Source organism: Geotrypetes seraphini, chromosome 1 (genome assembly GCF_902459505.1).
Source record: "Geotrypetes seraphini chromosome 1, aGeoSer1.1, whole genome shotgun sequence".
Classification (NCBI taxonomy): Eukaryota; Metazoa; Chordata; class Amphibia; order Gymnophiona; family Dermophiidae; genus Geotrypetes; species Geotrypetes seraphini.
The window spans coordinates 46,546,261-46,574,198 of record NC_047084.1 but is presented as its reverse complement, the minus strand read 5'-3'; the positions used below and the strand labels follow the sequence as shown (position 1 = coordinate 46,574,198).

The window sequence follows — 27,938 nt, the reverse complement described above, 5'->3', positions numbered from 1 at the left end:
TGAGTAATTTTCTAAAGTCGAGGTAGTTGTAGGCCTGGAGGACCATTTGGATTAGCCAAGGGTTTAGTTTGGCGGCTTGGAAGGTGTAGGTTTTGTCAAGGAATTTTTTTGAGTGGCATAGTTTTAGGGAGGGGAAGGCGAAGAGTTGAATTTTTCGGGAGTTCTTATAGTTGTGGTTAAGGGTGAAGTGAGGGGTAATGTAGCTTGGGGATAAACCAAATATTGTTTTGTAGCAAAAACAGGCGAATTTGAATATGATTCTGGATTCTAGTGGGAGCCAGTGGAGTTTGTGGTAGAAAGGAGTGATATGGTCCCATTTTTTCAGGTCAAATATGAGACGGACAGCGGTGTTCTGGATCATCTTTAGTCTCCTGATTGTTTTCTTTGTGGAGCTCAAGTAGATGATGTTGCAGTAGTCCAGTATGCTGAGGATGGAGGATTGTACTAAGAGGCAGAAAGAAGAGTCGTCGAAGTATTTTTTTATGGTGCGGAGTTTCCAAAGTATCGAGATACTTTTCCTGACTGTGATATCAAGTTTCAAGTTCAAGTTTTTCAAGTTTATTAGGATTTTATATACCGCCTATCAAGGTTATCTAAGCGGTTTTTACAATCAGGTACTCAAGCATTTTCCCTATCTGTCCCGGTGGGCTCACAATCTATCTAACGTACCTGGGGCTATGGAGGATTAAGTGACTTGCCCAGGGTCACAAGGAGCAGCGCGGGGTTTGAACCCACAACCCCAGGGTGCTGAGGCTGTAGATCCAACCACTGCGCCACACACTCCTCAGTGTGTTTCTCGAGGGATAGATGTTTGTCCAGTGTTACACCCAGTATTTTTAAGGTTTGTTCGAGGGGGAATGTGGATCTTTTTATTTGGATTGTGGTGTCTTTGATTTTGTCTTTGGGGGTTTCTAGGAAGAATTTTGTTTTGTCTGGGTTTAGTTTTAGTTTGTAGGATAGCATCCAGAGTTATATCTGACTGAGTATGCTTGTGAGGGAGTTAAGGAGTTATTGAGTGAAACTGGTTAGAGGGATGACTATGGTAATGTCGTCTGCGTAGATAAAGAATTTTAGCTTGAGATTTTGCAGGAGGTTTCCTAGGGAGGTGAGGTAGATATTGAACAGGGTGGGGGACAGGGGGGAGCCCTGTGGCACACCGCAGGAGTTTTCCCAGGAGTAGGAGAGGGAATCGTTTTTAAATACCCTGTAAGATCTGTTCCGTAGGAACCAGTTGAACCAGTTAAGGGCCTGGCCGGAGATGCCAATGTAGGCAAGGCAGTCTAGGAGAATGTCGTGGTCGACTAGATCGAAAGCACTGCTCAGGTCCAGTTGTAAAATCAGGGCACTGGATCCCAGACTGAAGAGTGTGTGTATGTGGTCTAGGAGGGAGGCTATGATGGTTTCGGTGCTGTGATTGGAGCGAAAGCCTGATTGGTTGTCATTAAGGATATCGAATTTTTCTAGGTATGTGGTAAGTTCGGCGTTTGCCACCCCTTCTGCTATTTTGGTGAATAGCGGGATACTTGCGATAGGTCTGTAGTTGGATGGGGTGCTTGATGGTTCTTTCTTGTTTTTTATGATAGGAGTTATTGAAATGTGGCCTTGTTCTGCTGGGAAACTGCCAGTGGTTAGTAGTAGGTTTACCCATGCTAACATATTGGCTTTAAAATGTATTGGCGCAGTTTTCATAATGTTGGGGGGGGGCAGGTATCCAGTCTGCAGAAGGAATTTGAATATTTGTTAAAATATGTGTTGAAGGTTGGCCAGTCGATATTTGTGAATTGATTCCAGCTTAGGTCTGATCTGGATCCTGGGTCTAGTTTGGGCCTGTCTGAGTTTAGAAGGATTGGGAAGTCCCCGTGGGGGCTGGCTGGGGCAGATATCGATGATCTTAATTTTTGGATCTTTGTGTTAAAGAAGTCTGCAAGGGTGTTAGCGGTTAGAGTGGATTCGTTAACGCAGGTGTCGGTGAGAGTTTCAAGGTTGTAGAGGTCGTTGACCAGTTTGAAAAGGTTGCTGCTGTTGTTTGTAACATTTCCAATTTTGTGGGCATAGAAATTTTTTCGTTTGTCCTTGGTGAGGTTTTTGTAGTTTTTTAGTTTAAGTCTCCATGTAGCCCTGTGTTCTTTTTAGACATGGATGTTTCTTCCATAGCTGTAGTTATGGGGTAGCAAGAAGTGGCAAGAGCCACCCCCCAAAAAATGGCTTGCTACTCTGGTTCCACTGGCCTCAGGCTGATCCCCTTTTCTTCCAGCTTCCTGCCTCCGAGTCTGGACTCCCAGCAGTACTAAAACACAACAAGGCCCAGAACCAGTGCTACAGTAACTTCAGAGGCAAATCAGGGAAGTAGCAGGCCGCGAAGCAGCGTGTTTAGAGTGCTGCGGCCCCTGCTGGAGTAAGGACGTTTGTCGGGACGGGAAGAGAAGAGAAGAGGTGGTAAGGGACTAAGGGAGCCAAAGGTAAGGTCGGATGGGAGGCTGAACGGGGGTTCGGATGTGCCGGGGAGAGGAGCGAAGACGCTGCTGACGACCGGCCAGAGAGAGATTCGCGCACATGCGCACTCCTACCTGCAGTGCCCTACATCTCACGGAAAACAAATTAGGGGGGAAGAGTGTGGTGTAGGTGGACTGGGGAAGAGATGGACTGGTTAGACTACTCCTAGGAGTATGTGTACCACGTGTTGAGAACCTCTAAGCTATATCACATGCAAATGCATACAAAATAGCTCATTACCGGGTGCAAAGGTCAGCTCAGACTCTGCTAATCCTTTCACTGTGTGTTGCTGACTGAAAGTTAACTACGTATAATTCCAAATACTTAACTTTCACAAACAAGCATTCAAGATTCTTAAAGGGGCCAGCCTGAATAAAAATAAATATCCCTATCTATCTAATGATTCCTCTCCCACTGCCTCTACCTTGCAGCATATCCCAGAAATTTCTGATGGTCGGCGTAATTCCTTATTCATCCCTTCTCCACCTTAGGAACCCCTTCTAGGAAAGCCCAGAAATCCTTGGTATACGAATTGGTAATAACAACATAGTGGCCTCGACACCATCCTCCCAGTCCCAGTAAAACATCCTCCCTTTTTAGTAAATCCTTTTCTCTTTGTGCCCAACCCTGACCCCCAGAATAAAGTGTTTAACTGAGATCAGAGCTCCCAGCCTACTCTTTCAGGCACTCTTTTACTTGGTGGAATATATGAATACTACTAGGGATTAGGTTAGATCAGTTTCATTTCCAGCGCATATCTTTGCTGAAAATTCAATTCATATCATCATCAAAAAGGAAATAGATGCCCCTGTTGGGCTTTTTAGTCCCACATTAGACTCTTGAGGCAGGCTGATTTGGGCCGAAACATGTACATGTCGAGTCATTACCGGTAAGTTGGAAGCTTTTTCAGTTATTTGATGAGTAAAGGACTTTCATGAGATAAATTGAGTTCACCAATTTTATTAGGGCATATCCACTTCTTGACTTGTGACTTTGAGTTTGTGGATTTAGTTCTCCTGTGTTTATCTTGGTTAACTGAGTACAATTGGTAGGACAACAATTGGTAGGACGATCCTACCAATTTCCTTCCTACCAATTCTCAGAATCGCCTGGCAAAGATAGGTGCCAGAAATGTAGGCCAAGGTTTTCCAGGCTTACATTTCCAGTGCCTATCTATGATTTGAATTGCACCTCTGGGGTTACCAAAAAAGATTTTAAGTCTCTGTTTAGTTCAGAATACTGCAATTCGCCTGATCTTTGACCTCAGAAAATATGATCATGTTAGTTCTTTTTATGTCAAATTGCACTGGCTGCCTTTTGGGCCAGGGTGCTTTTCAAGTTTAGGTGTATCTGTTATAAGGCTCTTTTTGGTTTATTACCCTCTTATCTGGTAGTTTATCTGAAATTGTTTATTTCCAAAAAATGTACCAGAAATTCAGGTATGTTCATCTTCCTTACCCCTAGGGCATGTCGTTATAAGACTTTTTTGACAGGATATTGGAATATCAGGTGGGAAAGATGAACTCATGGATGAGCCCGTTGATCGCTCAAGCCTCTTCTTACCTTACATTTAGGAAACTATAGAAAACTCATTTATTTGATAAATAATAATGCTCATTCTTATTCGCATTTCAAAGTGGGGTTTTATCAGGCTATGTATTTTTATTGATTCTTATTGATGCTGTTTTTTTAACTGATGTTATATTTAATGCTCTGTGTGTTTTGGAAATTGTATTTTTTAACTGAAATGTTCCAGTGTTCTGTTGTGAACCGCCCAGAACTGTTGGTAGGGCAATATATAAGAAAATAAATTATTATTATTATAGTGGTGTTAGACACCAGTAGGCTCTGGCACCTTTTGTTTAGGCGCTGGCAGGTGCTTTGAAAGTGAAATGTCATTTAGAATGGCATTTTTCACTTAACATAGGCACCGGTAAGCGCCGGTAGGGTCGTAGAATTTCCCCCCTTAGTGACATATTTCAGTACACAGCGATGTCAGCTGGGCATATCTATAAAAAATGGAGGGTATGATTTACTCACAGGTTTTAAACATCAATTTGTGTAGATAACTTTTGGATGTGCTAGAGTGTGGGTGTGTGATTTTGCATGGGGAAAAGTATTTGCACAAATCTTTTCCCCCAACCTATCATTCTTCTAGCAAAGCTCTAGCAGTAATCTTGTGATACTATTGCTAGATGTTGGCCTTCTATATATACGAGAGTTTATGGCAGCCATTTTAGCTGACAGAGCCACTAGAGACAGGCGTGACTGGGGATCGCTTATGACTGGGATATCCCATTAGATTACCAGGGATGTAGAGATATAAGGTAGGCTCAGAAGGGGTGTCAGATCTTGGGTGTCTGGGGGGGGGGGGCAGGTGATCCTACAACTTCAACTGCTACCTGGAAACTATGCAGGTGCTGGCTAGTATTCAGAGCTGGCACCCATATAGCTAAGTGACTAAAGTTAAGACTGCTATTTATGTGGTAATATTCAGTCCCTTATCTAAGAGTAACGGCACTGAATACTGTCAGCATGCACATAGCTACCAGCTCCTCCCTGACTCTACCTTTGAAACGTGTTTCTTCTGCCCAATTTGTAAATAGCCAATTAGTGCCAATATTTAGGGCTCCTTTTACAAAGGCACGCTAGGGCCTTAACGCGGTAAAATGCCATATGCGCTAGCCGCTACTTCCTCCTTTTGAGCAGGTGGTAGATTTTTGGCTAGCGTGCACTATAGTGCACGTTAATCCGGTGTGTGCGGTAAAACCCGTAGTGCACCTTTGTAAAAGGAGCCCTTAGTGATACTGTCCAGTTAAGCGTTGCTGAATCTTGGCATCTGGCCCACAGAGTGTGATTCAAGCAGGCAGGAGTCTCTCCTACCTACTTAAATCTCTCTGAATAATTAGGGTTACCATATAAAAAAAAAACCAAATAAAAAATCCCCTAAAACCCTGGAGATATAACCCCCACCCTGTTCCGCCTCCAGACCCATCCCCCAGAAAGCTTCCTTTCTTTGTGAGGGGCTCCTGCCATGTCTGGAGGGCCTGGAACATGCGTGGATGTATGTGACATCATCCGCACATGCTCAGAGGCCCTCTAGATGCAGCCAGAGCTTGTAGGGGCTTTCCAAAACCCGGACAAAAGCAGATCGCCATTGGAACAAATTGAATCAGCCGATAGTTTGGCAACTAAGTCAGAATTCTCCTGAAGATGATCTTTGTGATTGAAATGCTCAGAAGAGCGAGAACGTTGCGAGTCTATTAAGTCCTGCTGGAATTGGTTGTGACCACTGAAGATAAGTGTTGCCAATATTTGATACATTTGTTATTTTTTTGCATATGATGATGTCATAATTATTGTTAGGATGAAAAGATAAGGGATTTAGATCAGCACTTGTAGATTCTTGATTTGAGTGAGGGAGGGTGGTGTATATGTGATTAAAGTCGTGGTCCCAGAATGAGGATAAGAACATCAAGCCCAGTAGCCCATTCTCACGGTGGCCAATCCAGGTCACTAGTACTTGGCCAAAATCCAAAGAGTAGCAACATTCCATGCTACTGATTCAGGGCTAGCAGAGGCTTCCCCCATGTGTTAATAACAGACTATGGACTTTCCCTCTAGGCATTTGTCCAAACCTTTCTTAAAACCAGCTACACTATCCGCTTTTACCAGAACCTCTGGCAATGCGTTCCAGAGCTTAACTATTCTCTAAGTGGAAAAATATTTCCTCCTATTGGTTTTAAAAGTATTTCCCTATCCTATGATCTGAGTATCAGATGCATTATGATATACTCACCTTGTAAGCTTGAGTTATTTTCTTAGTAAATGTTTTATCTTGGGGTAGAAATGTATCTTATGTTGCTGGCTCTCTTCTGGCATTGGAGGAATCGACTTCATGAACTTATGGGCTGGGAGGCCTGTTTGGCCTGTTCTTCTCACCGCCAGAGCAGAGACTTTGTCAACACTTGGACTCCATACTTGAACATTTTGTCCCCTGAGAGTCGTAGCCGTATCCTGAACAGACTCCACCTCTAATTAAGTTTACCTGTTTGATATTGATCTTTCCCTGTTTGGGAGTTGTACCATTTTTCTTGGTGGGGGTGGGAGGGGAAAGGGGGTGGGGGCTTCTTTCTGTGGGGTTGGGGTGTTGCTTTTGATCGTGGAGGACATCAGAGTCCACAGTGTTCCCGCTAAGCTGCGCTGGGGTGCGCTGACGCACAAAATATTACCTCGCAGCGCACAAGTTTCTCGTCACAGCGCACACAGTGTAGAGCACAGTTCTTCAACCGCCGGTCCGCAAACAAAATCTTGCCGGTCCGCGAAGGATTCGGTCCCCGCCGCAACGAAAGGCCGGCGTCAGCTGACTTGCAACTTCCTGTTGCAGTCGCTGTGCCGGGACTCCTGCCTTCCACCGCGTTTGCCTCCTGCCTTGTCTCCGCACCTCCAGACCAGCAGCGGCAGCTGTGTATGCTTTTAACTTCGGCACAGAGCTGCCCCTAATCAATAGTTTAGCGCGGTTTCATAAGGCAGCCTCGGGGCCTTTGCTAGGCCGGCCCACATCGCATCATCGAAGCGGGCCGGCTATCAAAGGCCCCGAGGCTGCCTCATGAAACCGCGCTAAACTATTGATTAGGGGCAGCTCTGTGCCGAAGTTAAAAGCATACAGAGCTGCCGCTGCTGGTCTGAACTCTTGGGCCGCTGAAGGAGGGCAAAAAGCAGCTGTCCTGGAGGTTTCCCTTCCTCTCGCCTTTACAGGTTCCTTTTTTCCACCTTTTTTTTTTTCTTTCAAACGGCAACGGGCCCCAGCATCGACATCAATCAAGTAAGTTCCACTGTCAATCAAGCGGTTCTGCTCGGCCAAAGCTTCCCCTGTGACATGAGCCACCCTCAGGGGAAAGAAAGTGACCCACAAAGGTGAGGGGAAGGGGGGCAGATGATGGAAGTTGGGGGGGGGGGAGAGAGAGAGAGAAGGGGCAGATGATGGAATGGAGGAGATGAGAGAGAGAGAGAAGGGGACAGATGATGGAAGTGAGAAGAAGGGAGAGAGAGCAGAAGGCAGATGGATGTCAGTTGAGAAGGGAGAGCAGATGCTGAATGGAAGTGGGGAAAGAACACATACTGGATGGAAGGAGGAGATAAATAAAGGGGGAAGAAAATAGTAAGATAATGGAGGGGTGAGGGAAAGGGGTGACAAGCTGTGTGTAGACACAGTGAAAAGAGGGAAACGGGACTAAATAGTAAGAAAGAATTTAATTTAGATGGAGGCAGAAAATAGAGAAGGAAGACCAGAGAAGAAAAGGGAAGAGAGAGCAGAGAATGATCAGATCTGAGTGGAGGAAATGAGAAGAGAGATATGCTAAAAACCACAGGGGGGAGGGAAGGATAGAGATGCCAGACCATGAGGGGAACAGAAGGAAGATGATGGATGCTAGACCAAATTGGGGGGTGGGGGGGGGGGCAGGAGGAGAGATGGCAGGGAAAGACAGACAGTGAATGGAAGGGGCAGATGCTGGACTGAAGAGACAGAGAAGGTTATCATGCTGCTGTACCGGGCCATGGTACGCCCTCACCTGGAGTACTGCGTCCAGCACTGGTACTTTAAGAAGGACACGGTACTACTCGAAAGGATCCAGAGAAGAGCAACTAAAATGGTTAAGGGGCTGGAGGAGTTGCCATACAGCGAAAGATTAGAGAAACTGGGCCTCTTCTCCCTTGAGCAGAGGAGATTGAGAGGGGACATGATAGAAACATTCAAGGTACTGAAGGGAATAGACTTAGTAGCTAAGGCAGGGAGAACGAGAGGGCACTCTCTAAAGTTGAAAGGGGATAGATTCCATACAAACGTAAGGAAGTTCTGTGGTAGAAAGCAACATATTTATTTGGCTCATAACTTGCTGGCGCCCGATATTTTTAGCTCACAGTGAAAAAAGTTTGCTCACAACACCCGCCCGCTTAGAGGGAACACTGGAGTCCAGTCCTCCGCGGTTGTTGGTTGAAATTGTAAACCTTGTTTTCTACTATTGTTGTACCTGCTGTTGTCACTGCTTAATAATAAAGATTTAAATATAAAACTTATTGAAATCTTTTGAGATTTGCTGAAAGTTTTTAAAGTTTTTTTGCGAGCTCATTGAGTTGACTCTCATTCTATTTGATGATAGAAACAAGTCAAATAACTTTAATATGCTAGGTAACATAATATTACATAACATAAAACTCAATTTCTGGACCACATAACCGTAAAATTCTATGCGGTTAACAAAAGTTTAAGTAATACACATTCTCATAATAAGTTTGCTGTTCTTCTACAATTCGACCTTTCTGCAGCATTTGACGTTGTCCATCACGATATTCTTATTTTCCAACTTTCTGAGATTAGTATTAACTCTACAGTCCTAGACTGGTTCTCGAAATTCTTACACTCCCGCTCTTACACTGTTAATATGAATGGCACCTCATCCTCTCCTTGGAAACCGATTTGTGGAGTCCTGCAGGGCTCACCTTTATCCCCCATTCTCTTCAACATCTATATGTCCTCCCTGAAACTCCTCTACCTTTCCCCCCTGGAAACACTTTACACTTATGCTGATGACATCCTTGTCCTCCTTGAGACCGACTCGAACCTCACCAACCTCTCTGAGAACATTTCTTCATGTATAACAAGCCTCCAATCCTGGGCCCTCACCGTACAAATGAAACTAAATGAGTCCAAAACAAAACTACTTTGGCTCGGCCCAAAATTAGATCAGCTACCCAACCTCATCCCACTGTCCTCTGGCACCACACTGCAGCTTGAGTTCTCTAGCAAAGTTCTGGACATCATCATTGACTCTACACTATCCTTCAATGACCACCTCAACTCCTTGGTATAAAATGCTTTTTCAGCCTTCACATGCTGAGGAAAGCGAGATTCTGTTTCCATCATCAACACTTTGCTGTCCTCATACAATCCATCATCCTTTCCAGATTGGACTATTGTAACTCCATCTACTTAAGCCTAACAAAGAAAAGCCTTCAAAGACTTCAGCGGATTCAAAATACCGCGGCCAGTGTTCCCTCTAAGCGGGCGGGTGTTGTGAGCAAACTTTTTTCACTGTGAGCTAAAAATATCGGGCGCCAGCAAGTTATGAGCCAAATAAATATGTTGCTTTCTACCACAGAACTTCCTTACGTTTGTATGGAATCTATCCCCTTTCAACTTTAGAGAGTGCCCTCTCGTTCTCCCTGCCTTAGCTACTAAGTCTATTCCCTTCAGTACCTTGAATGTTTCTATCATGTCCCCTCTCAATCTCCTCTGCTCAAGGGAGAAGAGGCCCAGTTTCTCTAATCTTTCGCTGTATGGCAACTCCTCCAGCCCCTTAACCATTTTAGTTGCTCTTCTCTGGATCCTTTCGAGTAGTACCGTGTCCTTCTTAAAGTACCAGTGCTGGACGCAGTACTCCAGGTGAGGGCGTACCATGGCCCGGTACAGCAGCATGATAACCTTCTCTGTCTCTTCAGTCCAGCATCTGCCCCTTCCATTCACTGTCTGTCTTTCCCTGCCATCTCTCCTCCTGCCCCCCCCCCACCCACCAATTTGGTCTAGCATCCATCATCTTCCTTCTGTTCCCCTCATGGTCTGGCATCTCTATCCTTCCCTCCCCCCTGTGGTTTTTAGCATATCTCTCTTCTCATTTCCTCCACTCAGATCTGATCATTCTCTGCTCTCTCTTCCCTTTTCTTCTCTGGTCTTCCTTCTCTATTTTCTGCCTCCATCTAAATTAAATTCTTTCTTACTATTTAGTCCCGTTTCCCTCTTTTCACTGTGTCTACACACAGCTTGTCACCCCTTTCCCTCACCCCTCCATTATCTTACTATTTTCTTCCCCCTTTATTTATCTCCTCCTTCCATCCAGTATGTGTTCTTTCCCCACTTCCATTCAGCATCTGCTCTCCCTTCTCAACTGACATCCATCTGCCTTCTGCTCTCTCTCCCTTCTTCTCACTTCCATCATCTGTCCCCTTCTCTCTCTCTCTCATCTCCTCCATTCCATCATCTGCCCCTTCTCTCTCTCTCTCCCCCCCCCCCAACTTCCATCATCTGCCCCCCTTCCCCTCACCTTTGTGGGTCACTTTCTTTCCCCTGAGGGTGGCTCATGTCACAGGGGAAGCTTTGGCCGAGCAGAACCGCTTGATTGACAGTGGAACTTACTTGATTGATGTCGATGCTGGGGCCCGTTGCCGTTTGAAAGAAAAAAAAAAAGGTGGAAAAAAGGAACCTGTAAAGGCGAGAGGAAGGGAAACCTCCAGGACAGCTGCTTTTTGCCCTCCTTCAGCGGCCCAAGAGTTCAGACCAGCAGCGGCAGCTCTGTATGCTTTTAACTTCGGCACAGAGCTGCCCCTAATCAATAGTTTAGCGCGGTTTCATGAGGCAGCCTCGGGGCCTTTGATAGCCGGCCCGCTTCGATGATGCGATGTGGGCCGGCCTAGCAAAGGCCCCGAGGCTGCCTTATGAAACCGCGCTAAACTATTGATTAGGGGCAGCTCTGTGCCGAAGTTAAAAGCATACACAGCTGCCGCTGCTGGTCTGGAGGTGCGGAGACAAGGCAGGAGGCAAACGCGGTGGAAGGCAGGAGTCCCGGCACAGCGACTGCAACAGGAAGTTGCAAGTCAGCTGACGCCGGCCTTTCGTTGCGGCGGGGACCGAATCCTTCGCGGACCGGCAAGATTTTGTTTGCGGACCGGCGGTTGAAGAACTGTGCTCTACACTGTGTGCGCTGTGACGAGAAACTTGTGCGCTGCGAGGTAATATTTTGTGCGTCAGCGCACCCCAGCGCAGCTTAGCGGGAACACTGATTTCCGCGGCCAAACTAATCTTCACAAAAAGTAAATTTGACCATGTCTCCCCACTCCTGTCCAAACTTCACTGGCTTCCAGTAGTCTCTAGGGTCCACTTTAAATGCGCTTGCCTAACTTTCAAGATCCTACATGGCATCCTTCCTCCCCTTATCCCTCTATCTTGGAACTCCTCGAATCCTAACATCACCAGAGCCACCGAACAATTCAAACTATCCTTCCCCTCATTAAAAGGCATATCCCATCCTGGAAAATTAGGGTCATCCCTCTCCTTCAGAATCACTGAGCTCTGGAACAACCTTTCTACCCCACTTCGGAATCTGGGCGCCCTCCAACTTTTCCAAAAACATCTGAAAACCTGGCTATTCTCAAAAATGTAATATGTCCTCCTCTTTGCTATACTAAGTCCATCTAAACTTTCTCTTTACTGTCCTGTTACCCTCATTGGAGTTCCTTCTCTACACCTTTTCCTGTAAACAGTGCCGAGCTCTACGATTGTGGAGATGATGCGGTATACAAGCTTAAGGTTTAGTTTAGTTTAGTTAGAAATATGAACAGCAGCAAATATAGAATGTTAATTACCCAAGAACCTAGAAAACAGCCAAGTTTTCAATTGTCTTCTAAAATATAAATAAGAAATGGAAGTCAATAGTAAATGCTTAAAATCTTTGTCCCATATTGCTGCCTGATGGAAAAGAGCACGTTCATGATACTTTTTGAATTTACAGCCCCTGATGGGCAGAAAGACAAAAAGAGCATGAAATCTCCTGGAATATTTTTAGTTGAAACAAGGAAGGAATCAGCTAGGTAAGATGGTGCTTGACCTATAGGTATCTGCCCTTAGTGCTATACCGAGTTTTCATTGATTGTGGACAAGATTGTTAATTGAAACCCATTTCCAATGTCCAGGGTGAATCAACTGTCAAGGGAAGGCAAAAGAAAATAAGTGAGTTTTAATACTAGTCCTGAATTCTCAATAGGAGAGTTCAGATCTTAAGATGAGGGGAGGCACATGGTGGTTTTTTTGTTTTTTGGGGGGGGGGAGGAGAAAATGAAAGTGCTTGATTCAAGCCTTGTTAATGACACAGAAGGAACTAGTAAGTAGTCATTAAGGTCCAGACTCAGTAAATGGTGCTCAAATTTAAGCACCATGAAAAATCTATAAAGGATTCTATAAAGGATGCTCTGGGCAGTGGTGTAACAAGTAGAACCGCATTGTGTACCCCCTCGCTCCCCCTGGCATCACTACTCCATGAACTCCCCATGCATCCTTCACCTCTTCAAATCTTCAGTGGCCGCAAGCAGCATCTCTTTCCCGCTGCATGCGCATGCTTCTTCCATCCCTCTGATGTCACTTCCTGGTGTCTGTGAACAAGAAGTGATGTCAGAAGGAAGGATGAGGCTGACACAAGCAGTGAGTAAGAAATGCTGCTCACAGCCAGTGAAGGTTTGAAGAGTTATGGGGGGGAGGGAAGATTGTATTGGGAGGGGGAAGAGAAGTGCTGGTACCCCCTCATCCCCTCTACTATACCAGTGGCTCCAGGCTGAGCACTCTTTATAGAATAGTGCTTAGAATTGTTTCCTGTGCCCTGCTTTGGGCATAAGGACTTATACCAGCTAAAACCTGGTACAAGTTGGACATGTAACTCTGGTCTTCTATAACATTGTGCCTAAATATTTGGAATGCCCCAACCCCCTCATATCCTATTTTGGGTTGCATGCAAGACACTTTGGGCATTCAGCATTACAGAATAGTGCTTAGGCAGATGCATGCATAAATCAAAATTTGTGAGAAGTGCCAATTAACTGCAGTTGATGTCAATAATTGGTTTATTTATTGGGATTTATTAACTGCCTTTATGTTAGTACCTAGTTGATTATTACTGCTATTTATGTAACTTCGCTGTAAATGTAACAACACTGTAATATGTATCATCGCTGTAAATGTACAGTCTCTTCTATTGTTAACCGCATTGAACTCCCATGGTATTGCGGTATACAAGAATAAAGTTATTATTATTATTATTATTATTAATTAGGTTATGCATGCATCTGAGCTCCACATCCAAATTTGGGCAACCTATATAAGATCTGACTGTCAGTAAACAGAGTGAACGGGGGAGGGGAGGAACAACTATTGCAGAGGACAGGTATAGGAGTAGATACTGTGGGTCAAGACTAGCAGTTTAAAAGTGAATCTTAGATTGAACAGAGAGCCAATGATGCTGGAGAAATAAAAAGGCAACACACTCAGATTTATATGCACAGCAGTGACAGGAGCCAGAGTTTTGCATTTTAGACAGCCTACCCTACATCAAAAACTGGTGAAACTGACACATTATTAGCCCAGTGCTCCAAGCCATATAAGGCCTTAGTCCTCATTGTCCTCCAATAACCTGAACTTTCAATATATGTTCACTGAAGATTTCCCACTTTGCATTTCTGTTAAGATACAATATTAACACATGAGAAATACCAAAGGGAAGCTAGAAACAAAAACACAGCTGAACCTGATGCAGAAGAATGACTGTGGCCTGCTATTGTTGAAATCCAGCCAACCACAATATCATGTAGGATTTGGATATTCTCCCTAGGGGCTCTTAGAGTATTCAATATAAAGGACACAACTGCTTTGTAATGTGCCCTGTGCGTTCCCTGATACACAGCATTTCCCTTTGTCATTCCATAAAACTGCAGGATGAGTATGCTCTTTCGTGTGTTTTTTGTAAACATACTGCCAAATCAAAAGTTTTGCAACACGTTTCCTGAAGGCAGCCTGGAAAGAGTCACACAGCGGCTGAAAAGGCACAGACTGCATGCTGTCTGGACTGCATAACAAGCCATGGCCTCCTAGCTATGAAAGCTGATACTGAGACACATGCATGTCACAATAAATCTATGCCCTTCACCAGACTATCTTCTGCCTTTTTTTGGCCATGCATGTTTACTTTTAAATAAACTTTTCCTGCTTTTAATTTGAACCGGGTGTTACTTAATTGTATCCCATTAATCCTACTGATAGCATACATGCTAATCTGTTCTGTTCAAGACTTAGAAAAAAGACGATTAATGAAAAAAACAAATCCCAGCTGAAAATAAGTATTAGATCCAAATGCAGTTACAAGGTTGCTAAATTCAGCTGTTGCCTGTTTTAATTGTAAAATCCTTCACTCTCTGAAGTGTTCCAGACAAATTGCAGTCGTATTTTCAGACATTTCCACTGATGGGCACTATGAGCTCTAATCTCAGTGGCTTACACTGGCTGCTCGGATGAGCTAAGGGGCGGGAAGTGAATGGGGGAAAAACAGAAGAAGCATTAAATCAGCTACCTGTAGGACTTCAAAAAACGTAACTTCTTCTTGGTTCTTGGAGATAAACGTGGGACGACGGCTGCCAGAGGATCCCAGAATAAGGCCATGCAAAAGGCAGTGTGGATGCAGCTCCAAAAACCTGCTCCAGAGGGAAAATGGGGAAGCCAAGGCGGAGGTCGCCTGCAGCAAGCATGAATCACTTGTAACTGTGGACGGGAATTTCCTTGTGTTGTGGTATGCTCTGGCAAAAGGTCTACCCAGCTGAAAGCAGGAGCTGGATGGGATAGCCAGGATTTCCTGCAGAGAGACATCTGCCCTCTATGAGAATTGTCAGCACTCAGCTTCTCAGTCCCTGCAAGCCCGCCTGATAAGCACTGGGATACACTAACAAATGCAAATATTTTATAAAACTGCAAAAGTGGTTTTTAGCGCTGGCTGGCACGCTGAATGCTCTGCGCTGCTCCCGCCGTTCATAAAGCGTTCAGCTCGCCGGCCTGCGCTAAAAAATGCTTTCACATTTTTGTAAAAAGGGAGGGTGGTCAATAAAGGCAAAAATTTGTGTTATTTAATAAGCTTTCTCTAGTTACAAAAATAACATTACTCTATCAACTTAATTGCAGAGCATTACATGAAAACTCTAATGAGAAAACAATGCATTGGCCGCCAGTAAGGAAATCTGGCTAAACCTGTGCTAGCTCCAGCATACACATACACATACAAAGAGCAGTTTTTATGGAAAAACCATTGCACTAAACACAAAAGAAAGAACCTATTCTTAATTAAGAGAGAGCAACAAATCCTGTCTTTAAATCATCACATGACCCCAATCTTTCAGGTTTAAAAGTCCAACTTTAGTTTTGTACCTCTTGCTAAATCCTAAATGATGCTTGAATGTTGTTAGCCCATTAAAAAAGCTATGCCCATAGTGACATGACAGGTTTACAACTACATAATGAAAAACAATCCTAAATACTGCAAATAGCTAGCAATGCACTTTAGTGTTAATAGCCCTGAAGATTGAAAGGGCTATGGCCTCAGAATCGGAGCCTACGCATCGCAATAGCAATCACAGGCTAGGACTAGTCTGCGTAGTATACTCGCTCCTGCTCCAATCATCGGCCAACACTAATGCAAAAATTTTTTTAAAGGGTTTTCAAAAGCATATAAATCTACCACCCCATATGTTTATATGAAATACGTGCAAGCCACAATGTAAAGAAACAAAGACCAAAAAAGCAACTTAGCTTTATAGCTGATTTGTCTTTACAGGAAGCAATGGTCACTAGTGTTCGTGTGCCTGGTGGTTATGGTGGTATGGTGGCTTGGTGTGACTTGGTTATGGTGGTAGGTTTACAACTACCACCATAACCAAGTCACTCAGACTGGAATCTGACAACTGGTCAAGCCCTCACCATTGATGTGAATGAACATGAATTAGCCAGATTAGAATGCTTTGTAACTTATTTTTTCTCATTTATAGGAAGGAATTTAAGGGGGAATTTAACAATTTGTGCTATTTGTCCCTTAAAGCAACTGAAATAGCCCTAACGCTGCTTGTCTTAAACTATCACGGTGATATATAAGTCATTGCAGGTTACATGGTAATGAGCGGCAAAAGATGAAATACGTGTAATGGAAGGAAAATGACAGTAAAATAACCCCAGCCAAAAAGATGGGGTTATTTTACTCTGCTGGGAGCATTGGGACTGGGACTCAAAGTTCTTCCCACCCACCCCCAACCCCTTTGATGTAACCCCCCTACCCTGTTCAGGTTTAATAATAATAAACATTTGATGTGATTTATCGCCTATCTTAATTCTAAGATATCCCGCCCCTCAAATACAAGACCCCACCTCCACCTCCATAATCCCTCTCACCCCATCCTCATTCCCAAACCTCTCTGGCCTTGTGGTTTAGTGGTCCCAGGGCAGGAGTGATCCCCATCACTCCTGCCCTTCCAGCGCTGCCTGTCAAAATGGTATCCCTATCAGTAATCTCATACCACCACCACTAGGAGGTCATGTTTCTATTCACATCCAGGGTGGGTGGGAAGGGGGAGGGAATACTTCAATATTATATATGATAAGAATTTTGTTGGTATAAATATGTATTTATTATTGATTTATTGATAATTTAATAAAAGGGTGGGTTGGATAAAGATACTGTATGTATAGGTTTATAAGATGGTTGTGCGTTTTGTATTTTATTCTCTGTTTATTAATATGTACAATGCACTGTTAAGTTTTTTGGAAAATTAATAAAATAAATATATATATATATATATATATATATAAAGAACAAGGTGGCACTTAGATACCGATGCTCAAAAGCTTTCTGTGCCAGTAAGACTCATTAAAAGCAGCCTTACCGGCACAAATGTTCTCCCCTTGATGTTCAAAAGGGTTCTCCATGACTGCCATCGATCCTAATAGCAGCCACCAAGAACCCTATGCAAATGCATTACAAGGAGAGCTCATTAGAATTCTAATGAGCTCTCCTTGTGATGCACAAAGGGAACACCACTTCTTTTATTGTGTGCTTGTGTTGTGCAAGCACACAACGCATGTAAAATAGTTGAGCCCTCCCCCACCCCCTAAAAAAACACCTTCAATCATGCAGCTGCCATTATCCCCCTCTGACAACTGATGGTGGATCCAGAGCAGCCAACAGCTGAGAGCCGGCAGAGAGGAGAGCGGCGGCTGCCAGCTCAGCTGAATCATGGCATCCCTGGCTGGCAGTGGAAACCCCAATCAGCGGATCAGGGCTCTGGAGCCAGCCCCCAGAGCAGCTGCCATAACCTGGGGGTGGGGGGGAACAGCAGCTGCAGGCAGGAGGAGGAGCTGTGCCTAGCAATGTGCTGTTCTGAGCAGGTGCCATGCACAGTTCCTCACCTCTTTTACGGGGTTACTCTGCACAAATAGCATGCATATGATTTGGATGCAATTTGTGTTAGCATAGCCCTGTAAAAGTAAATTGCTCCCATCACAGTATGTATTACCTTCTTGTCAGATCATTGTGCATCCTGCCCTTAGGTAGGGTTACCAGACATCTGGATTTACCTGGGCATGTCCTCTTTTCAGAGGACTGTCTGGGTGTCCGGACAGATTCTTGAAAATCAGCAGTTTGTCCAGGTTTTCAAGCTCAGGGCACGTTATGATGTAAATAACCCACTGAGACAGGCAGTTAGTGTGATGTTTAAGAACATAAGTGTGTTGAATATGTGGCCCTTGTGGGAAAAGGTTTGGAGATCCCTGGTCTAGTTTGAATAGTGTATGAACTGTACAGAGATGGGCTTGTTTCTTTTGTCTATTAAAGAGCAATTCTATAACAGGGCATTTAAAGTTATGTACCAGATGCCTGTATAAATGTGCGGAAAACTGGCACTTATATAAGTAGATGGCAGCAAAGCATCTGAGCATTATTCTGAATACATAAAAAGGGGGTGTTCACAAGAGTGGAGCAGGCAGGCTGCCAGTTATGCATGTAACCTACAAGGGGGGGGGGCAGGGGGGCAGTCCACCCCAAGTGCATGCTTCAAGGGGGTGCACAGCCGGCCAGTCCGGAACCTCCTGCGCTGTTCAAAATGGCACCTCAGTGTGGCTGCTGTACTTATTCCAGAGCAGAATCGGCAGCCGCGCTAAAGTGCAGGAAGGTCCTATGATAACTACTTCTGCTGCCTCTGCTCCGGAAGAGGTAAGTGATATCAGATGGGGGGTGTGGATCGGCAGTCGCAGTCATCAAGGGACCTTGCCGCAACTCCCTGAGTCTGCCGGCCCAGCCCCCCTCCGACATCACTTACCTCTTATGGAGCAGAGGCAGCAGAAGTAGTCATCATGGGACCTTGCTGATTTGGATGGAGAGAGAAAGGAGCATAGCAGGGAGGTGGAAGGAGAAAAAGGGGGTCAGGGTGGTATGGAAGGGTGTGGAGGGTGAGAAAGGGGGTCAGGGTGGTATGGAAGCATGGTGAAGGGAGAGAAAGGGGTCAGGGTGGTATGGAAGGGTGTTGAGGGTGAGAAAGGGGGTCAGGGTGGTATGGAAACATGGTGAAGGGTGAGAAATGGTGTCAGGGTGGTATGGAAGCATGGTGGAGGGAGAGAAAGGGGGCAGATGCTGATGGAATTGCAGGGAAAGGGGAAAGAGACATAAGGGGGAAGGATACTGCATGGAATTGGGTTGGAGGGAGAGAAAGGGGCAGATGCTGATGAAAGTGGGGGGAAGGGAGAGGAGAGAGTGAAATGCCAGACCATGGGGGTGTGAGAGAGGGAAGGAGAGGAGAGAGATGCCAGACCATTGGAGGAGGGAAGGGAAGAAGATGAATGCCAGACAAATGGAGGTGAAGGGAGAGATGGAAGGGGGAGGCATAAAGTTTCTGGAAGGGGAATAGAAGGAGAGAAGATGCCATATAGAAGGAGAGAGGGTAGACAGTGGATGAAAGGAAGAAAGTGACACGAAGATGAGGAAAGCAGAAACCAGAGAAGACAAGGTAGAAAAAAAAATTATATTAATTTTTTTTGCTTTAGGGGAGATGCATCACTGTTTCTCTGATGTTGCATTGTATGCAGAGTCCAGCTTCTTGGTGCTTCAGTTTAACCTTTGTCTACGTATTTTTATTCTGTCTCCCCATTTTCAAAACTGTAGAGCGTTTTTTAGTGTTGGCATCTGAGCTGTTACCACCATGGCTAAAAACCACACTACAGTTTTGTAAAAGGGGGAGGGGTTAGTTTGTGATTACATACTAGGCAAAGGTGTTTTCTATGTTCTGTGTGTTCGAAAGACATGGTTTTCTGTTAGGATTGACTGTGTAGGATTGATCTGTACTAGTCTGCCTTGTTTAGTTTTACAATGGGTGCATTGATGTACTGCACACTGCAATATGTAAGATGCTGCCTTTTCCTAGGTACACTCTTGTGTGACGTGTGGATTGTTACTAAAAATCATGTTTTTCATACAGATGGGGGGGTGGGTAAAGAAATGATGGACCTAGGGTATCACATATGCTAGGTACGCCACTGCCTACAGAGCAGTTTGTTACACATGCACTTGCTGCATTTGGACACCCAGAGTTACACCAGGTCTATGGCTGAAGATGCCAAAATATAAGAAATGCAGAAACTGGGTTATGCTAGTATTCCATATCAGAAACTGGGCACCCAGATGTCATTAGAGAGTAAGCTCTCATTGTGCAGCATCGGGGCACATCAAAGGAGGTGCCCACTTATAAAACTGCCCCCCTAAGGGGGCAATTCTCCCACGGCATATAATAAACTTCAAAGTGCCTAATTTCTAAGCAATCTTTTTTTTAGATAGTAAATTTCTAAGTGCCTCTATGGTCTTCAGTTCCAGCCAACCACCAGCCAAATTATTTCAAGGCTTGTTTCTCTTTCTGGCTTTTATTCATCATCAGACCTTAGTGGTTTTTTTTTAAGTGCTTGAGCTCTATACTCTATGTTTTGTGCAAGTCAATAAGCTTTTCTTATACAACTTTAAAACTTTTGTACTTAGCTTTAGCTATTTCTTCATTCTTTTTTAGGGATAGCAGAACGGGGAAAAAGTCGAGGGGGGAAGTGAGGCAGAGGAATGAGCACCAGAACACAGATGGGGGACAACCCATGCAACAAACAACAGTAGTCAATCTGACACCTTACATCTTAAGTAATGCTGAATTAGAAGTATTGAATTTGGGATTGAGTTTTGTTCCCACCCCGCAATCTACCCATGAACCTCCCATTGTCATGCCCCCTTTTTGACATGCCTAAATTTACATGCATAAATTTCAATTAAAACCAATAATTGTCAGTGCTAATTTGCTCATCATTCAATTAAGTTAAGCCATTTATAGAATTCATGGATAAGTGTGAATTCTATAACAACAATTCTGTACATAACTGCCATTATAGAGCTTTACGTTCAACAGCACAATCAAGATTGGTTGTAGCAACTCCATTTGGACAGTGTAAGGAAAAGCACATTTTCATGTGGAATGGAACAAGCTTCCAGTGTATCTCTGACAGTCAAATAATTTGTGTCAATTTAGGAAAATTTTAAATCATCTATTTTGCCTGATGAAATATGCACACTGAGGTACTTGTCAGAAAGATTAGATTTAATGATTATGAATGTTATTGTTTTAATTATGAATGTACTGTTGTAATCCGGTTTATATAAATATAAGTAATAAACTATTAAAGAATATTAGTGTAAGTCTAAGACTTACAGTAGCCGAGAGGCTGGTGAACCTGCTTTTGCCTAACTGGAGGCAATTATGTGTGTAACTGGTAGTACTCTATAAGCCACACCCATAAGTGCTAGGCATGCTCTGGACCCACCCATGCCCCTCCCATCTCCACCCCTCTCACCCAGCAGCGATGGATTTTGTGCATGCAGTTTTCAAAATCCTAAAAGTGGTTATACATTAACTGCTAATTAGTGCCAATTAACTTATTAAGTTACATGTGGAACTGATACTATTCTAAAACTTGTGCATGCAAGTTTAAAGAACAGACGTGATAAGTAGTAGTAGTAGTAGTAATAATGAATGGATGTTTACATAGAGGGGTATTTTCAAAAAATAAGTCTAAGTCCAATTTGGACATATGGCACTAGACGTCGTCGGTAATAAGAAAATGCCTATTTTCGAAAGGCAAACCACCATACGTCTAGAAATAATTTTTTTGAAAATCCTTTCTGGATGGCCAGCCCATCAGGACGTCTATCTTTATACCTATTATCGACCAAAATTTCATCCATGTCCCAAATGGTCAGAAAAAGACCATTTGGATATGGGAGGGGCCAGTTCTGTAATAGACTGTCCATCCAAACATGGCAACAGAGCATTGGGGCACCTTAGAGGGCACTGCAATGAACTTCACATAAAAGGTGCCAGATAAACATCTCACCAGAACTCCTTTATAGATTATGGAGAGCCCCCCCCCAAAAAAAAACAACCTACTATACCCACCTGTCTACAACCCCAATAGCCCTTATGGCTGCAGGTGGCATCTATATGGCAGTAGAGTAGGGTTTTGGCAGGGTTTGGTGGTCTCACATTTTCTACCATGAACGTAGTGGTTAGAGTGGCTTATGGAAGTTGCTACTCCTCTCTATGGTTCACTAGTCCACCCACCAGGCTACTTACAACACCTGTGTACAGCTCTACAAGGCTTTCCTATACCAGGTGCTGATGTTCTGGAGCCAGGTATGCACATTTGTATTCTGATCTTTGTGGGTGTGAGGGGGTCAGTGAGCATGGGGGGAGTGTGGGGGCGTCTTACCTTGATGCATGAAATGGTCATCTGGTCAGTTTGGGCACCTTTGTGGCACTTAGACCCTTCTAAAACAGGTCTACTTCCAAACGTATAAGTTCTATCCAGGATCTCTTGCAAAATGTTTGATTATATCGCTGCAAGATGTCCATGTCTAACCCACCCTTGAGACCGCCCAAAGCCCACCCATCACATGCCTCCACCACGTCCATCTCATGCTCTGAACGTATAGAGGCTGGAACACCTTGCTAGACGTACAAAAAGACAGTTTTGATTATCGGCAATTGGACATCCTGGTAATTAGGATGTCCAAATGTCGATAAAGGATGCTTTTTGGACGTCTATGGGCTTCTTTTACTAAGGTGCGCTAGTGTTTTTAATGCATGCAGGAAATTACCATGCACTACACCACGTGCTACACTTCTAGAACTAACGCCAGCTCAATGCTGGCGTTAAGGTCTAGCGCGCGCGGCAATGTAGCACGCGCTATTCCGCGTGTTAAAGCCCTAGCACACCTTAGTAAAAGGAGCCCTATCTTTTTTTGATTATGAGCCTGACAGTATACACTTAAAATTAGTGTTTATAATGCTACGAAGTCCATTCATAAAGGTCTCATGTAGCTTCATACTATAGGTGAATGTTATACAGTACAACATAGTGCCAGAAATGTGTTGCTGCTTTTCTTTGGAAAGTTCAATACAGTTAAATCAGCAAGATCAAAGAATGAAGCAATTTTCACTACAGCAACATAAGACTTCCTGAGTCATTCAGTTCTTCTTTACTTCCATGCTTAAGCCTATCTTCTTTTCACAGTCATCACGCTTTCATCTTGCTAACACAGGCTGTCTCAACGAGGTCACAAAAATAAGCCTCTTAAATTAAGATTATTGCAGAACATGGCTAAGCTTTGATTTGAAATACATTTACTAGGAGCACAGACTGGAAGAATCTGTTATGGAAATATGTACAATGGTACAGTATATCTTTCTCAGCAGAGGTGGCTAAGGTTCTGATGATATCGCTGGAACCATGATCAAAATGAGAACTAGAGGGATAAAATATTCAAAAGTACTTATCCACATAACAATACCTGTTATCCAGAAAATGCCTCAGAATATCTGTTCAGACTGTTTCCTGCAGCTATCCAGACAAGTTCTGATGCTGACAGCCTTACTTGGATATTTAGTGATGGCCACCATTCGTAGGATTATCAGCCGTAGGATTATTTACCCGGACATGTCCTCTTTTTAGAAGAATGTCCAGGGGTCCAGACAGCTTTTCAAAACCCGGAACTTTGTCCAGGTTTTGAAAAACTTTTAGCTCAGGTCTGCGTCTGGAAGGCATCTGCGCATGCACAGATTCAATGCGGTCATGTCACACGCATGCACACACGAGTGTGACATCATAGTGTCATACCCATGCATGCTCGGAGGCCCTCCAAAACGCAGCTCCCAACTTAAGGAGAAGAGGTTTGGAGGCAGGGCTGGGGCAGAATGGGGTGTGACTTGGGCGGAACTAGAGGGGGGCTATGTAAAAATGGGCGGGGCCACGTTGTAAAATCTGGTAACCCGAACTATTCAGATACTGGTGCTGAATATTGACTCAAATTTTAGCAATGATTTTATTTTTATAAATCACAGCAGCTGAATGACAACAGTTAAAATTGTGCACTAAGGCAAGTATTTAGTGTGGGTTATCATTAAAATATATTATTTTACCGCCAATTCCTACTTCTGCAGTGAGACCTGGTTACTAATAACTGAGGTTAACAGTAAAATAGCACATCTTTACAGAAGTCCTAGGGCTCCTTTTACAAAGGTGCGCTAGCATTTTTAGCGCGTGCTACACGGAAAATACTAACGCCAGCTCTATGGCTCATTGTAGCGCACGCTAAAACCACTAGCGCACCTTCGTAAAAGGAGCCCCAAGTTGATAATGTCCTTGCCAAATTGAAAATAAAATGAAAGAAACAAACTAAAAGAAAAAGCACATTAATAAAAAGCTAAACTATGACATAGGTTCCAAAATGTGTGCCATCTTTCCTGCCAAACTTAGGAACCTAAATTTTAAGTTGAAAATTCATCTTTTCCAGAGAAAGGAAAATGGTAAAACCAGAGGACATAATTTGAGGTTGAGCAGTAGTAGATTCAAGAGCAATGTTAGGAAATTCTACTTTACAGAGGATGGTGGATGCCTGGAATGCGCTCCCGAGAGAGGTGGTGGAGAGGAAAACAGTGACTGAGTTCAAAGAAGCGTGGGATGAACACTGAGGATCTAGAATCAGAAAATAATATTAAATATTGAACTGAGGCCAGTACTGGGCAGACTTGCACGGTCTGTGTCTGTATATGGCCGTTTGGGGGAGGATGGGCTGAAGAGGGCTTCAATGGCTGGGAGGGTTTAGATGGGAGGGAGTAGGTTTTAGCGGAGATTTCGGCAGTTGGAACCCAAGCACAGTACCGGGTAGAGCTGTGGATTCTTGCCTAGAAATAGCTAAGAAGAAAAAATGTAAAATTTAAATTGAATCAAGTTGGGCAGACTAGATGGACCATTCGGGTCTTTATCTGCCGTCATCTACTATGTTACTATCTTAATTTGTGAACTTAAAAGCTGTGCTCATAAATTTAGGCCTGCCTTTTGTTTGCTTAGATTTATGAACCTGATGCTAAAAATTAGTGCTAAGCCCCTAACTGCCCCCCCCCTAAATCTGCCCCATTGCCACCTGTCTATTATAGTCCTTAATTTAGAAGTGTAGTGAAATTTTGGGTATACATTTAGGAACTCAGCCCTAGCAACTTGTCTAAAAGACTATTTTAGGTGTAAATCTTTCAAAGGGCAATGTTTATTAAAGGGCAGCAAATTTTTGCACTCGTGTGTTCTGTGCAAAGCCTCTGTGGTACATGCAGAGGGCATGGCCAGCATTTACCCTGCATGTACCACACAGGGCAGATATTCAATGCACTGGCAGCATATTATATGCCTGTGCTGGCTGCATAGGCCCTCTGCACTGTTAGATCAGGCATGTATTTGGCTCAGGCCCAATACCTGTCACAACAGAGACCTGCATGGCAGCATTACCCTCTCCCCTTCCCCACAGCTACCAAAAACCCCAATCCCTGACAATAGTAATATTAGGTCCTCCGTGATCCAATTCTCCCCAACAAGATCATCCTCTCTTGATTGATCCCGTCCCCGAGATCACTCCCCTAGGATGGTATGGTCATGGACACCTCAGTATGTCCCAAATCAATGCCCCCAGTCCTCACAAAAACACACTGCTGGTGCTACAAGGTAAAAAGTCATGACAAAAGAACAATGGAGAAAAAAGGCTGTAGAAATCTGGAATAAGCTTCTCGAATAGATGGACTGAAGTGAGAACCTTATCTTCCATAATTCAAGAAGGATCTGAAAACCTTTTCTTTCTATGAGTGGTGCTCTATATCGCTATCTAGACTTTTTCTCATCCTCCCTCACTTAACATAATAGTGCCGTCCTCTTACTTTTGACTACCAAGTAGCTACCTTAACTTGTAAACTGCCCTCCAATTCTACCTATTCCATTCAAGTTGTGTTTTACTTCAAACTCTGAATGTATCTTATTTGTTCAATTTTATGCCCCATCTTGATTGGTTTATAAAAACCAAAGAAAGGGTATATAAAAGTTTTATAAATATTTTTTTAAATTATTATATTGGCCCAATGACATCTGCAGTTGCCTTTCCCAACTGCATGTTAAACCATGACCCAGTTGGTACCACAGCAACTTATTTATAAACAGACTGAATCATAAATCATCACAGTTGTAAAAAACAGAAATCAACAAGCCTTCCAAGAATTATTACAGAGAACCAATTACATATATGAAATAAAAGCCTGATATTTTAAGGGACATTCTTGAAAAAATATCCAAGTCAGAATCGGGATGTCCTGCTCGTAACGGCCAAAAAACCTCATCCATTTTGCAGCAATTTTTGAACATGAAAATATGTGAGGAGGACCATCCTTACACCGGAGAGGTCTATCCTGATCAATCATTTTACAGACGGAAACATTTAAATTATACATGGAAGGGGGAAGGCACAGGGAAGTCTGTCTGGCAGCTTTTTATGAAAACAGCCACGCAGATGTCCTGGACGAAGTGAGGAGTGGTCTAGTGGTTAGTACCTGAAGATTCCTATATGCATTGGTGAAGATCAGTTGTGTTTTTTTTTTGGGGGGGGGAAGGGTGCCAAGTCATGAAGGTTATCAGATGATGGTCAGAGAGAGGAAGAATTGAGGTAGAGAAGTTGGCAACTAAGGAATTAGAGAAAAGGACAAGATCAAGGCAGTGGCCATTCTTGTGTACGTGTGTGGGGGGGGGGAAGGGGAGGTAATGGAGCACAACTGAAAATTAAATGAGGATATTAAGAGCAAAAAGATCTTGAGGTGTAGGATAGAGAATGACACGGGGACAAATTTTTCACCATCCCTGTGGGAACTCATTTTCCTGTCCTGTCCCTATGAGTTCTTTTCCTGTCCCTTTAAGCTCCATCCTCATCTGCACAAACCTCAAACACTTTAAAATCATGTGTTCGAGGCTTGTACGGTTAAGGCAGAGCTTACAGGAAAAGGATAGGGAAAGTGAAAAAAATTCATGGGGACAGGACAGGAAAATTGAGTTCCTGCGGGGAAGGGGACAAATTTGTCCTTGTGTCATTCTCTAGTGTAGGAGTCAGAGATGTCGTCGGCATAAATGTTGAAATCACCAAGTATAAGGGAAGGAGACGAAGGTCACTTATATCACTGATTTTTGGGATATAAGTGCCGCTCTGTACAGGTTATCCTGCTACTTCATGATAACTTATTCCCAATCCATATAATAAAAAAATAGGGACATGCATTCATTAACACATATTCAGTTCATTAATGTGCCTTTAGGAGTTTAGAGCGTGCAAAATTGATTAACATGTGTTAACCTACAAAATAAGCAGCAGAACAGTGGCGATGACCACCGAACCAGCATGCTAAAAGTCAGAGGAGGGGCGGGACCGCGATGGAGGAAACAGCTCCGAAGCGGTACTAAGATTGTTTGCAGGCTGTTCCTGGAAGGTAAACAGTGCGGGGAGGCCAGGGGGGGAAGCGGAAGGCCAGGGGGGTGGAAGCTGGAAGCCGGACGCCTGGGGGAGGGAAGCCAACAGCAGCACTTCCTGACTGACCCTCCCCCCAATCCTCTAAAGCAGATACGGCAGCTGCCGCTCCTGCTTTAGGGGGCGAGGGGGGAGGATCAGGCGAATCGGTAAGCCAGTTTTGTTTTGTTTTGAACCGATTCGAATCTATTCACCCGAAGTGAATCGGTGAACCGATTCGAATCGTGAATCGGGCAATACTAGTGAGAAGCAAGTTACAGTAATCTATGCTATTAAGATAGATATGGGGTAAGCCACTGTTTGCCCTGGGATCAGTAGCATGGAATATTGCTATACTTTGGGATTCTGCCAGGTACTTGTGACCTGGATTAGCCACTGTTGGACGCAGAATACTGGGTTAGATAGGCCTTGAATCTGATCCGGTATGGCTTTTCTTATGTTCTTATGATGGAATTTGAACAGCATGGAGGTCACAAAATAGAGGCAAGTTCTGAGGTCAGAAGTTCTCTAACCTGTCCTGGGGGACCTCCAGCCATTTGGAATTACCCTGGGATAGATAAATGTCATATACAGTGTTGGGCTCATAATCGAAAGAGAAAAACGTCCAAAAACCAGCCTAAGTTGGACGATCATAAACGAAAGATGTCCAAGTGCCGATAATCAAAATGGGTTTTGGATGTGCTTACAAATGACCTAGGCCTTCTCAGTGCCGCTGAACGACCAGAGCTAAACGGGGCGTTTCAGGAGGAGTGTCGAGGATGGGATTTGGGCGGGTCGTGGGCCGTGCTAGACTTAGTCATTCTGAATGTATAACCAAAAGTTTTACAACACAGCCTAGATGGAACTTGGACGTTGTGACTTACGCCATTTAAAACATGGTCAAAGTCACAAAAAACTATATAAAATGACCAG

At 43.9% G+C, this 27,938-nt stretch overlaps 1 protein-coding gene across 5 annotated transcripts in view; it reads right to left on the bottom strand.

Moving 5' to 3' along the window:
- Window positions 1–27,938, bottom strand: part of LOC117354005 (cAMP-specific 3',5'-cyclic phosphodiesterase 4D) — a 1,294,824-nt gene that overhangs the window by 575,963 nt on the left and 690,923 nt on the right. Inside the window, exon 1 of one of the 5 annotated variants that reach the window (XM_033930726.1) lies at window positions 14,658–14,773. The exons of the other annotated variants lie outside the window; for them this stretch is intronic. Coding sequence (XP_033786617.1) covers window positions 14,658–14,746 — 89 coding nt within the window. The 5' untranslated portion in view covers window positions 14,747–14,773. Of the gene's footprint in view, window positions 1–14,657; window positions 14,774–27,938 lie in introns of those variants that run through there. 5 annotated transcript variants of the gene reach the window in all.